This window comes from Sciurus vulgaris (assembly GCF_902686455.1).
Source record: "Sciurus vulgaris genome assembly, chromosome: 18".
Classification (NCBI taxonomy): domain Eukaryota; kingdom Metazoa; phylum Chordata; class Mammalia; order Rodentia; family Sciuridae; genus Sciurus; species Sciurus vulgaris.
In genome coordinates, this window is record NC_136479.1 from 25,157,893 (window position 1) to 25,171,341 (window position 13,449).

A 13,449-nucleotide genomic window follows, 5' to 3' on the forward strand; every position below is an offset into this window, starting at 1 on the left:
TCGTCCCCACAAGACATGCGGGTGGGGTTCTACCCAGCCTCTTCTGTCCAGTAATGATCTCATTTCACCATAGGGCTGATGGATCCTTACACCCATTTACAGATGAGAAAGGTGAGGCTAAAGAACACCATGCTAGAGGCAAAGCCAACACAGCCTGAACAACTTGGGGAGGGTTACTGAGCCTCAAGTGACCAGCAGCAAGAGGCAGCCTATGGCTGCCACTGGTGTCTGAACCCTCAGAATGCATTTCTGAGTCCCTTGACCGGAGCTCCAGCCTCCAGAAAATGCTTTCTGGGGAGCTAGGCCACCTCCCAACTGTCGGCAGCACGTGAGAGGCTCAGACCTGAGAAAAGGACCAAGGAGGACAAACCAAGGAATTTGTGACTCACAAATCTGTACCTGGTCCTCTGGGTAGCCTCCAAGATGAGGCTGTCCAACACTGTGAATGGAATTAAAACCACCGAGCTCTGTGCTTGGCAAATACATTGGGTCATGAATATGTCTCTACAATTAAAAAAAGAAAAAGACCCTTATCTACAAAAGATTCCAGACGGAGACCTCCCGAGTCGGGAAGAGGTACCTCATTGCACGTTTAATAGTTCATGCAGCACTCAGCAAGACGAGCAGGAGGGCACACAAGTCCACAGAGCCCATGACACAGGCAGGACGGGCACGGCCAGGGCGCAGGGGGCGCTGGAGGCCAGCGGGAGGGCGCCTCCCCAGGACCACACGGCAGGGCAACATGGAGTTGGTCACATTTCAACAGACTCAGCGCTCCCTCAGCTCCGTATCATCATGGCGCTGGAGACAGGTTTGAGACAAGCTGGTGTATGGTTTCGGGGTGTGGGACCTGCAGCTGGGTTGACTTACTATATTCCCTCACACCTTAGGGAACGGTCAAGGGACACGGGGCTGGGACTCAGGCTGGATGTGGGCAAATCTGTGGGGAACAGCTAAGAGGGACTCCCGTTCCTCTAACTCGATACAGATGTCTCTGAAAGCTCACTCTCCCTCCAAGTCTCTCAGACGCCCCTGGGCAGAGAAGTGACCCGAAGTTGTTTGGCTCCCTCAACTCCAAGGAGTAAAGGACCCAGCGCAGTGCTGAGCAGATCCTGGAAATTTCCAAACTCAGCCGTGTGTTCTGCCCATTCTGGGCACCAACCAGTGAGAGGCCATAGGCTAACCAGCTGCCCAAAGGCTGGTGGGTGTGGTTGGCCCACCTGGGGATGGACTTTCCAAGAGGTGAGGACAAGCCACCAGAGTCAGGCTGGCTCCTCCCAGTGCTCTGAGCACAGAGTGGTCTATGGGTCTGCCTGAGGCCTGTGGACTGGTCCCCTGACAGGAGAAGGGGCCCCTGGCTTCCTCTGGGCTCTTGTGGGAATGGGCCTCAATTTCTGCCCCAGCCTGAGTGTCCCTCAAGGAACACTTCCATTGACACAATCTGTCCCACACTTGTGCCTACCTGATAAGCCCGGTCTCGCAGGGTCTGCAGGGCCCCAGGGTGTTTTCCTGTAGTTCTGGAGGACAGAACTACAAGGTGCTGGAAGCCCTCATGCTCCTCCTGAGCCTTGGTAGGACTCAGAGCTGGCTTGGTCTCCACAACCTGACCTGTCTGCCCCTGGGGCTGGGGACCTGACAAGCACGGCCCAGGAGATGTGGAAAGGGTTAGGTGGGCCCCCTAAGACAAGGGGTGGACAGGAGGAAGTGTGTGGGAGGGTAGCTGGCCTGTCACTTCCTGGGTCTTGGGATGTTTGCTTGCCCTTTGTTTTTGATATGCACACGGTGGTTATTTATTCCAAAAAACGAGTCCAGAGGAAGGGGAGGTCCCGTGTAGAGATGCCAGCCCCATCCTGCTACCTCCCCATGACTCCCAGACCCCAGACACAGGGAGCAGCAACTGCAGCCACACAGGGAGCGCTGCGGCATGGGCGGGCTCAGACGGTGAGGGAGATGAAGCTGTTGTAGCGCTGGATGTTTCTCTTGAGGATCTCGGAGCAAGGGCCCAGCACGCGCTCAAAGCGGGGCCGGTCCAGCTTGACGCACTTGAGGGGTCCCCGTGCCACCACAGTGGCTGCACGAGGTCGGTTCAGCAGCAGTGCGATCTCCCCTAGAGGAAGGAGAGAGGGTCAGGCTGAGGGCCCCAGGCCAGGGCCTTCACACCCGCTCCTTCAGGGCCAGACCCGGAGAACCACCACTACCAGTGCCAGTGAATTTGAATTTCAAATACACAAAAAATTTGTTAGTGTAAATATGTCTCACAAAATATTTGGCACACACACATAATTTTTTTTTTTTTTGCTATTGGGGAATGAACCCAAGGACGCTCTATCACTAAGTCACATCCCCAGCACTTTTTATGTTTTATTTTGAGACAGGGTCTTGCAAAGCTGCTGAGGCTGGCCTCAAACTTGTGATCCTCCTATCTTAGCCTCCTGAGTTGCTGGGATTACAGTTGCTGGGATTACTGCTGCACCCAGTGGGATATATTTATATAAATAAGCAAAATATTCATTGTTTGTCTGAAATTCAAATTTACCTAGGCATTGTCCTGCAATTTGTGGAGCAATGTTACATGCAATGGTCACTGTGGTATATGTTCCAGGCCTCCCCCATGATCCAGCCCCCAACTGTGGGAGTGCCCAGGTGAGGCCAGGCCTCCCTCAGGACCATTTATCCCCCCATGCAACGCAGAGCTGCAGGAAGCTGGAAGCTGGTGTTTCCTGCAGCCCTCGCCCAGGTCCTGCCCTTGCTGAGGTCATGAGGTCCCTCACAGCAGCGCTGCAGGTCAGCCTGATTCACTTATTCCCATGCAGCTCCCTACCAGGACCCCCGACGAGATGTGGTGGCCTGTGAAGGAGGGACCCCAACTCACCGAAGTAGTCAGAGGGCCCAAGGCGCCCCACCTCCACGTACTCCTCGCTGGGAGACCGGCGCTGGAGGACAGAGGCCGTGCCCTGCAAGAAGGGGGCATGTGAGAACCATCAGGCTGGTGGCAGGGGTGTCGCCCCACTGGGGACCACATGGTGGGGGTCACTTGCTGGGGTTATACTTGGGGGTCAAGCAGTGGGACCCCAGTTCCTGTCTCCTGCCTGACCTTCCCTTCCCATGGTGCAGCCTTGGCCACTACACTTGCCTCCCCTCCTCTCCCTGGACACACGCAGACTCAGGACCAGGTGATGGGCCTTCCCAAAGGTCCCTTCTGTCCTGGCCAAGTCCCTGTTTTCATTGGGACTCACCAAGACCCAGCGCCACATCTGCCAAAATGGCAGGCGGGAATTCTGGGGATGTTCCCAAGGGGTCAGTACTTTGTCACAGGCACCAAAGTTTGAAGCTGACCTTGGATTAAGACTCAAGGACAGGAAGCCATCCAGCCATGCTGGGGCTCCCCGGGCAGTGTGGTCTCAGGGTCATACACCTGCCAGGCAGTGTGGTCCCCTCCTGACCCTCCACGGGGGAGCGGGGTCTGCAGACATTGCCTGCTCAATGATTAACGCAGAGGCTGGGGGCAGAATATCACCAGACACTGCGGAATGCGGTACACATTAGAGATTCGGCGAGGGTATACAGGGCACCTGGGAGGCCACACACCAGACTCCACGTGTCCCCTGGGGCCAGGATTCCAGTCCCGCTTGAGCAAAAAAGTGTAGGCTCTGGCCCAGAACTTTGGACAAGCCCTTCCTGTTGGAGACAGTTTCCTCTCCTGTAGCCTGTAAGGCTCTGGGGAGGGTGGAGAGAGGTTCTCTGCATCACCCAGTCGAAACTGTCAGTTTTAAGGTTTTAACACTGACAAGGGCAGCGTGTGAGGTCAGCCTCCAAGGCTGCTCAGGTTTCACTCTGACCAGCCCCAGCCGGAGGCCCTTCACCACCCACAGAGCTGTGCCTGCATGAGGCTACAAATCCCATTTTACAGCCAGGGAGACTGAGGTTCCTGCTGCCTGGCCCTTAGGACCTGGGGTTGGTGTCACCCAGGTCCTCAGGGCTACCCATTTATAGCCTCTGGTGCCCAGCAGCTGGGGGCCCCTCAGGGCACCTCACTTGATTTCAGGGGAGCTCAGTTCCTCTGGCTCACCTGACCCAGCCTCACCAGCCCTGGCCAGGCCGTGCCTGGCTTAATGAGTAACTCCTACCTCTCCACAGTCTGGGAGAAATGGGTCAGGGCCCTGCCAGTGCTCACCATGCCCAGAATCCCCAGACACCCATCAGCAGACTGTGAGCTGGATCCACCACCCAGTTCCCTTCAGGCACCGGCCACTCAGCTCCTGGGGTCTGCCTGTTTATGGATCCAGCTGGTGATAGATGCAGCAGGATGTGTAAACATCAGGCCTGGTGCCCGCTGGGGACAGGAAGGGAGCCAGCCCCTCCCCACCCGGGTGCTGGCACTGGCCCAGGCAGGTTATTTTTGTTGTTGTTGTTGTTGTTACTGGGATTGAACCCAGGGGTGCTTAACCCACTGAGCAACATTTTCAGCTCCCCACCACACCTTTTTTTTTTTTGAGACAGAGTCTCACTAAGTTGCTTAGGGCCTAACTTGCTGAGGCTGGCTTTGAACTTGTGATCCTCCTGCCTCAACCTCCTGAGCCACTGGGATTACAGGCATGCACCACTGTACCCAGCGGTCATTCACTTTTTCTAATTTGCATCTTGGTGAGTCTTTGTCAAAACACCCTGTATCAGTCACAAGGTGAGGCAAAGGGACACATTCAGGGCTTGAATCCTTCTTGCCACACCAAGGGTGCTAGGCTGCAGGGGCGTGCAAATCACCACCATCCCCACCTTTCCAAAGATGGCTGTGGCTTGAGTTTGGTTGCCCAGGTAGGGGCTGAGAGGGACCCTGTGTGGGTCCTGGGGCAGCAAAAGCCATGTTATTGCAGACACTGAGCTTCCAGGACATTGAAGGGTCTCTCCATGCAAAACCACAGTATTAAAGAGAGCTAAAATTCCCCGCTCGGGCTGGCCCCTCACCTCCCTGCAGCAACCCCCATGCCCACCCTCACCCTCCACACATCTCAGCAAAAGACAGCTTCCACAGCCTCTGCCCACTCCCAGCCCTGTGACTGGCAGTCTTGCATGTCCCACTAGAGTGGACAAGGACTGGGAGTGTGTTGGTGGGCCTGGGGATCCCCACCCTGGGCTACCTGTCTCCACCAGGGCTCAGCATCCCAGGAATGAGCAGAGGGGGACCTTGGAACCAGAAGACCTGTGCTTCAGTCCCAGGGCTCTGCCACACATCTTGGTGATCCATCTTACCTCTCTAGCCTCAGTTTCCTCCCCTGTGGTCACAGAACCTCCTGAACAAGACACCCATGGGGCCAAAACATACAAAGAGCACTCACAAGGTAAGGATGCAATAACCAGAGTAAGGAGCAGGGCTGGCAGGCTGCCTGATCCTGTCTCGTCCTCCAAGACAGTGTCATGGGTGGCCTGGCCTGAGGGTTCTCATGAAGAGGAGCAGGTGTTCCTAGCACCCTCCCCACCCGCTCCATGGACCCAGATACTGCAGGAAGAGAGACGCTCCTTGGTCTTCCAGCTGATTGCTGCTGCAGGGCCCATACGGTGGCTGATCTCTTGCCCTAACTGATCCACCATCCTGGGCATGGACCACAATGGCAGGCAGTAACAGTCCCTGCCTTGCCACCCGCTCCCAGCTCTCTAGGCAGCTTTATCTAAAGACAGGCCAGCCTCTCTGCCATGGAAAGATCCTGGAAGAAACACCCATCCAAGGTCCGTGTCCCCAGCTGCCATGGAAGCAGGTAGACACACTGGAGGACATGAACATGGAGTTTGGGGCTGGAAAAGCACATTTGTCAAAACTCTGGGTCACATTCTCTAAATCACTCACTAGGAAACCAGGTCCCAAACCCACAGAAGACCACCTGGAAGTGGAGAGGGCTTGGCAAGTTGTCACTCCCACTGGAGCATGAGGTGTGGGGTTACTGACACTCCATTTCCCTTCAACTATTTTTACTTCTAAAATTTTCTACAAAATTTGCTGGGCACAGTGGCACACGCCCATAATCCCCAGCAGCTTGGGAGGCTGAGGCAGGAGGAGCACAAGTTCAAAGCCAGCCTCGGCAACTTAGTGAGACCTTGTCTCAAAATTTTAAAAAGAAGCAGGTGGTGGGGCAAGCTGGGGACGTGGCTCAGTGGTTTAGCGCCTTGGGTTCAAACCCCAGCACCAGAAAAAAAAAAAAAACTCTACAAAATTAAAAACCATAAAAGGAACCTACAAAGAAAGTTGTGACTTGTGGGAAGCTGTCCTTATTTAGCAGAACCAGATTAGGTTGAGCCATGGGACACAGAGGCCTGGCTTCTAGGAACTGCCAGGAAGTATGTGGCACTGCACATGGGAGTGGTTCCCTGTCTCCTTCTGGAATTTTCCCCCTAAGTGGATGGCTCCCCTAATTCCACCCTATCCTGTCCATCACAGAAGAAGCTCCTCCCAGTCTTGCCCCCTTTACCTGTGTGTTTATAGATAAAAGAGAGTTGGGCGACTTGAGGTCAAATGTTGAAAAGAGGCCAGAGCTGGTTTGGCCAGACCCGTCACAACCTCTCTCATAAAAGGAGTATTGGCTCTCGTGTGTTTATTGAGTAGATAAGTTTTTTGGGTAATAGATAGAAAAATCACCAACATCCTCCTCCGGCAGTCAACCCTTTCCTCTTCCACACGGGACGTGGCAGAGAGGAGCCCGACAGTGACTCTTGGGTGCAAAGACAGGCCTCCTGCTCTCCCTTTTCATCTCACCACTGGCCTGGCCATGAGCCCGCATGCTTCAGGCTCTGAGGCCCAAGATGGCTGCTCAGCCAGGGTGATGGGGAGTCCAGGACACACGCTGCGGGCATGGACCCCCAAGTCCATCCACAGACTTTGGTCAGTTAGGCACTAGAGCCCTTCAGTGTGTCCTTCTAGGCCCGCCTCGTTCATTAGCTAAGGATCTGTTGAACAGCAGCTCTCGGCCGAGCACAGTTCTGGCGGTGGGAACACAACAGGGAACATGATAGATGTGTCCCTATCCCTTTGGGATCAGGATCCCTGGGGAGGACAGTCATCAAGGGTTCAGATGCTAGGAGGGCAGGGTAAGTCAGGGAGGGGACAATGGCAAAACCTTACCCCAGCAACCATGCAGCCAAGATCTGGGTAACAGGAGCCAGGGCCTGTTGGCAGCAAGGATGGGCAGGGGACCAGGTGATGATAAGGATGCTGAGGAGGAACAGTGGCAAGGTCTGCTCACTACTGTGGGATGGTGACCTGGACTCAAGCCAGGCTAGGCACAAGAGCCAAGTCCATTGGAGCCTGGTAAAAGCCAACACACTCAGAGAAGAAGGTGGAACCGTGATATTCCTGCAAGGGAGCTGCACACACATGAAAAACAGCTGTCTCACAGGGCCACCGAGTCAGCCCAGACCACACTGGCACCAATGTGATGTTTTAGAAGAAGCAAACGATTTGCTTTATTTATTTATTTATTTTTTTACATTGTGGATTGAATCCCAGAGTGCTGAACCACTGAGCCACATCCTCAGCCCTTTTTATATATTTTTTAGACAGAGTCTCACTAAGTGGCTTAGGGCCTTGCTAAGTTGCTGAGGCTAGCCTTGAACTTTCAATCCTCCTGCCTCAGCCACCTGGCTTGCTAGGGGGATTATGACATGCACCACTGCAACTATTTTTTTTTTTTTTAGACAGTGCTGGGGATCGAACCTAGAACCTTGTGCTTGCAAGGCAAGCACTCTACCGACTGAGCTATCTCTCCAGCCCCACAACTATTTGCTTTATTTAAAAAAATGTATTTCGAAAGAATCTCAGCGTCACTACCACACATAGACTCGCACCTCACTCCCTTGTAATTGAAAAGTGAAAAGAACAAGGGACCCAGCATGGCGGCTCTTGGAGGTGCCAGGGGACATGGGCTCCCAGAGGCTTTCTCCTGACACCTGCAGAACCCATGCAGATGGTGGCCTGTGCCCAACCAGGGCTCCTTACCTCCAGCAGTCCCCAGATGAGCTTCAGGCTGCACCACTGACCCAACACATGCAGAACATCGCACACATGTCAAACAGGACAGATCATAACCAGGGCGTGAACACAAGAGTAACAGGGAAGGTGGGTGGACACCAAATGCTGATTCTCAGGGTCACCACACTGGTGACAAATTCCCACCTCTAACAAAAATTCCCAAGAACTGGAAAATTCAGACTTAAGCGAAGCCTGTAATGTTCACATACACCTTTCATTTGCCTGTGTGTCTCTGTATTTAAGCCCAAGCAGAATCCTACATGTGAACACATGAACGCACCCATGTGCACACACAGAACACTAAGCCTGCCACAACTATGAAACCCCTCCTAGGTGCTCAGTGATTTCCTGAGTATTGATCCCAAGCACACACCTTCCGATGTCTGTAGAAAAGCAATGGTCACAACATGACTTTCCACACTCAACTATAGTTTCCTTCCATGAAAATCCACTTTCTGCTCTCTAAGGTGGAGACTTTTCAGAGCCCACAAATGCAGATTGCAAATATCTTGGAGCCAGCAGAGCAGTTTCTCAATGGTTCACTTAAGGAGCTGAGCCTTGTGCCTGCAAAGGAGCTCTGCTCAGCCTCCCTCGGCTCAGCCGTCTGAGACGGGGGTGTGTGCACGTCCTGGGAAGGACTGAGACAACACACTGCCTGGTGAGCAGCCGAGGTCAGTTTTTGTGCCAACATTTAATGGGTCCTCCGTGAGGTCTGGGGCCCTGGCAAAGGCACGGCCCAGCAGCTTCTGTGGGAAAACAAGACTTTAACATGGATTCCGGCGCCAGGACTCTGACGAAGGGAACAGGTGCCAACTCGGCACTGTCAGCCCCCTACCTGGGGACCAGAGTGCAAGACAATGAAAGCCCCACGTGGAAAGGTCCTTATTTCTGTAGAACTGTTTGCTTGGTGTTCTCTGAGGCCAGGGACTGCCCATCGGGTGGACACAAAATGGCTGTAATGAAGCTCCCAGGTGCTCCAGGAAAGGAGGGTGGAGGCAGCGCTCAGGTATCCCTGAGCTGTTTGGTGAACTGGACAGCAGAGTCAAAGGGACTGTGGTCACTGCTGACCATGTCAGGTCCTGCTCCCAATGCCCTTCTGCAGCCCAGTTTCTCCCCTGCCATCTGCTTGAGAACCAGGCCACACACAGGCCCCAGGCGGATATGGCCATGAACAGTCCTGCTGTGTGCCAAGGTGGGCGGGGGAGAGCAACCTGGACCAGCCCTAGGGCAGGGAGGGAGCTGGCTGTCATCCCCCACCTGGGGTCTCTGTGGCCCCAAGTCCTGAGTGAGGCCCCCCAGGCACCTGCTTCCTCACAGACATCCCTCACCCAACCATGCCAGTCAGTGGCTGCTAAGCACAGCCCATTCTGCCCCCAAGAGGCTGGAACCTGCCCCCGACCTGCCCTTCCACCATCATAGTCCATACCTGCCATCTGTGTAGTGACCAGAGCTCATCCCCATCTCTGCCTCCCCACCTGATGGTCAAAGAGATTCCCAAAAGAGCTCTGGGGTCTTTGTCATCCAAGATCTCAAGGCTCTTCCCAAATGGGACCCAGCAACATTTTGACCTCGGCTCTCCCCAGCCATGGCCTGGCTGTGTTCAACGTTGCTCTGTGATGCCTGGCCATCTGCCCCACAGTCAGGGTGCCCCCACCCTATCACTGGACAGTAGGCAAAGACTCTTTCAACAGGTTGACCAGTGTGCTGGACTCAGAGGCCTCACAGGTGGGGAGGTGCAGTCCACAGCCTGCCCCAACCCTGCTGTCAGTCCCAAGAACCTGGGCTTTGAGGGACACACCCTCTCCCTCCCCAGGGGCAGCTAGCGCAGGGCAGGTATGGGCAGCCAGGCCCCCAACCAACCTGGGGCTGACCTCTGAGTCTTGGTCCACTCCTGTACCTCAAGCTTGGGGCACAGAGGCCTTGTTCCCTGCCTCCATCAGATACCCCAATTTCCTTTTCCAATTAGGGCTGGATGGGCCTGAAAGTCCTTGACAGGCTGCCTTGGCAGATGCTGGGCCTCACACAAGAAGGAAAAGAAAAGCAAGCAGAACCCCAGAGGAGAACCCAGGCATGGCTGTTCACACAGGGTTCCAGCAGGCAGATGTGGTGTTCAGACTCAAGGGTCCTGCCAGACACTGCAGCCTGTAGCCCTGGGATGCTGGTATGTGCATGTGTGCACGTCAGTGTGAAAATGGTGTGCGTCAGTGTGTATATGAGTGTGTGCTGGTGTTTGTGTACATGAGTGTGCACATCATGGCCTGTGCACTGCACACTGGAGAGTGTGTGTGTACGTGAGTATGCACTTCTGTATGTGCATGCTTGTCCACGTGGTGTGCACGTGCATGCATCAGTGTGTACATAGGCACACATTGGTGTGTATCTGTGTGTATGAACGCATGCCGTATGTGTATGTGTCAGTTCCTACATTGAGTGTACATGAGCACATGCTCACGTGATGTTTTAAAGTACAAAAGCAGGAACAAGGTTCAGCTTGGGGGAGGAGGGTGACCCATCCCAGGCTGTGTTCTGTTTCTTTATGGGTTAGTTCTCAATCAAATAAAGCAAAAACAATTACAGAGATGCTCTGGCTGTCCCTCAGGGGCCACATGCACTGTTGGATGTGGGGGGCAAGGCCAGGCAGACCAGTGACCTAGAGGAGCCTTTGGGGGCCTTGGGGTCTCTACCTGCAGATCTTTCTATAAACCTCGAAAGTCCAGGGAAAGCACAAACCCTGGCCCCCTGGTCCCTGGCTGTGTGTCCCTTAGATCCGGAGGAAGGCAGGTCATCTTGGAGCCCATCCTTGGCTAACGGCAACCTTCCTGCAGCCCCCATGAAGTGACCTGGGCAGCAGGGCCCAGAAAAAGTGCTGCCTGGACCCTTCAGAGCCCAGCCCAGGCCATGCCAAGTGTCAGCCCCTTCGGCCCAACAGGAGTCTCATGCCCAGAGAGGCTGTGGATACATGTAGAACAGTGGGGAGCACCACCCCCAAACAGGAGCAGAGCAAGGAGTGAGAGGAGTCTCTTCACTGACCCTGGCTGAGCCTGGCCCAGCAGGTGGGAAGAGAATTCACACTCCCCTCCAGAGTCTCTCCCCCTCCCTGCAGCCAACTGCAGGGAAGGGCAGTAGGGTGGGCCTGCACCGCCAGGTAAATCCAAATGGAGACTCAGAAGGCCAAGTTCAGAATACAGCTGGACATCCTCTACGGGTCACTGTTGGCTCTGGTGGGTGACTTCACAGGACAAGGAGCTCAGGCCTTGAGGAGGGGAGGAGAGGAGCTGCACCCTAGTAGTGGAACCCACAACCTGCCACCAGCGGCCACAGCCTGCTCAGCAGCCCTGCTCTGGGTCAGACACTGTGGCTGCAATGGATTGTGAGGCCCCACAGATGGACTTGTCCAGGACTCCGCATCTGTTAGGATTTTCCCGGCCAAAACATCCATCGCCATGGCAACAGTCTGCGGGTGCTTCGCCCCCCCCTTACCGTGGTGCCAGGAGCCGGTCCGGGGTAATCCAGGACCTTGGAATCCTGCACACACATTCCACATCTGTCTAGTCTGGACGCCTGCATGTCGGTGGGAAGACGGGTGGCAACCAGGATCCCAAATGTCTGAAATGGGAAGCCTGGGCCCGAGGGGTCTGCCTGGTGTCTGGGAAGCCAGGGACGAGGGAAATGATGCTTTGTGCCTTTTGGGGGGTACACTTTCTATAGTGCCTCTCACACTGACAACATCAAAAAGACGAAACGGGAAGACATTGTCAAGAGAACTGCACACTTGGGGCCGGAGGTCTCTCTCCTCTGAGCAGTGCTCTGCCTCCATCTTCACCCATGCCATGTTGTCCTCCCATAGATTTTTTAAGGTTCTCATCGCTGGATGCAAAGCCCTGAGCTCAAGGCCGACCACCTTCCGCAGCTTTCCGCCAGTTCCTGCCCTGCACGGAGTTCTCAGATGCCTGGATTCACACAAAACCCAGCTGAGTCTCCAGGGCTCAGTGAAGGCGCAGTGCACATTTGGGAAATCAGCCTGTCACTCCAAGGCAGCTTGGTGTGGTTGTCTCAGCCTGGGGCACCAAGCTCACTATGGCTAGAGGCTCTCCCAGCTTCCCATGGGCTGTGGGAATAACATCCAGCCCACTGGAAAGAGGCAATTGGGATTGTGCTCAAGACAGGGCCTGGGGCACACAGGCCAGGGGGTTTTGCTCACACTGGGACTTGGGACATGCAACTCTTCCAGCCCCTGTATGATGAGTTGTCCTACAATGGGAAAGGAAATGGGACAAGAGCCCATGGACCCTCTTGGTGACTATGTCCCTCAGGGCTGCCCAGGGCCCCCAGTGAGTCTGAGGCACCAGACAGACACCTGGTGTGATGAGTCTAAAATTCCCAAGAATCCTTATACCTCATCACAGCTACCCACACCAATGTGCCAGCAAACACCTATAACAGTACCCAGAACCAGACACAGGACCCAGAGAGCTTTCCCAACTAACTGGAATCAGGGCAGGCCAGGTGTAGGAAAGCTCCTCAGCCAGCCCAGAGGAAGCTGTAGCTTCACTGCTGGAGAAGGTAGATGTCAGGGCACCAGCCAGGCTTCCCCGCTTCTAGAAGATGCTGGGATCCCCCTCAGACAGAAAGAGCAGGCACTGCCCACGTGGTTCTGAGAAGCGACAGGACCCTTGTGGAGGGCTCTCGCCACGTGCTCAGACCCCTGATAGGTGGTACACAGGTCTTCCAGTGGGTCCTGGAAGGCCAGAGCAAGCTACTCAAATGGCCTCAGGAGGTCAAATGGGAGGCTCCCTGGGGAGCCAGGAAGCCAAGGGCAGGGACACTGCAGTGCTGGAAGCCTCCCCATCAGCTCCCCCACCACCAGCAGACTGTGGCCTCGGGACAAGATGCGACTGCTCTGTGTCTATCTGTTGGCAACATCCATCTTTCAGCATCTACGTTGCAACCCCTTTCTGCCACCATACCTGGTGTCTCGTGCTTCTGCATGTGCTACCACATGTGTGACCCTTTTCAGCCTCCTCTTTCTCCACCTGGAAAACTTCTACTTGCACTCCAATACTCCCTGCCCACCTGCATCTTCCCATCTGTTGGTCACCTCTTCTCACTTACACCTGCAATGGTTCATCTGCAGACCCTGAGTCCTGCTGCCTCATGAGCTCCCACATCACCTAGGTGTGACTGCCCACCTCTGATTGACCCGCTTCTTCCCTGAGCCCTTCTACAGTTTATGCTCCATGTAAGATCCACTATGAACTCTCAGCAAGTAAGCCTCCAACCCCACACAGCAGCCTCACACCCAAAGTAAGACTGGACATCCTATCCCTGGCCAGAGGGTCCGCCATCAAACTGCCAAGCCCTGAACTTTCCCCTGCATCCACACATCCTGATGGCTCCCACCTCAGACGCCATGGATCCCACCCATGGCCCCCTCC

The 13,449-nt window shown here is 54.9% G+C and overlaps 1 protein-coding gene across 3 annotated transcripts in view; it reads right to left on the reverse strand.

The window, feature by feature from the left end:
• Window positions 1–566: 566 nt before the first annotated feature.
• Window positions 567–13,449, reverse strand: part of PRKAR1B (protein kinase cAMP-dependent type I regulatory subunit beta) — a 134,898-nt gene continuing 122,015 nt past the window's right edge. For all 3 annotated transcript variants that reach the window (XM_079120653.1, XM_079120654.1, XM_079120655.1), the window contains 2 exons: window positions 2,873–2,954; window positions 567–2,107 (listed from right to left, as the gene is read on the reverse strand). In XM_079120653.1, coding sequence (XP_078976779.1) covers window positions 1,935–2,107; window positions 2,873–2,954 — 255 coding nt within the window. In that variant the 3' untranslated portion in view covers window positions 567–1,934. The remainder of the gene's footprint in view (window positions 2,108–2,872; window positions 2,955–13,449) is intronic.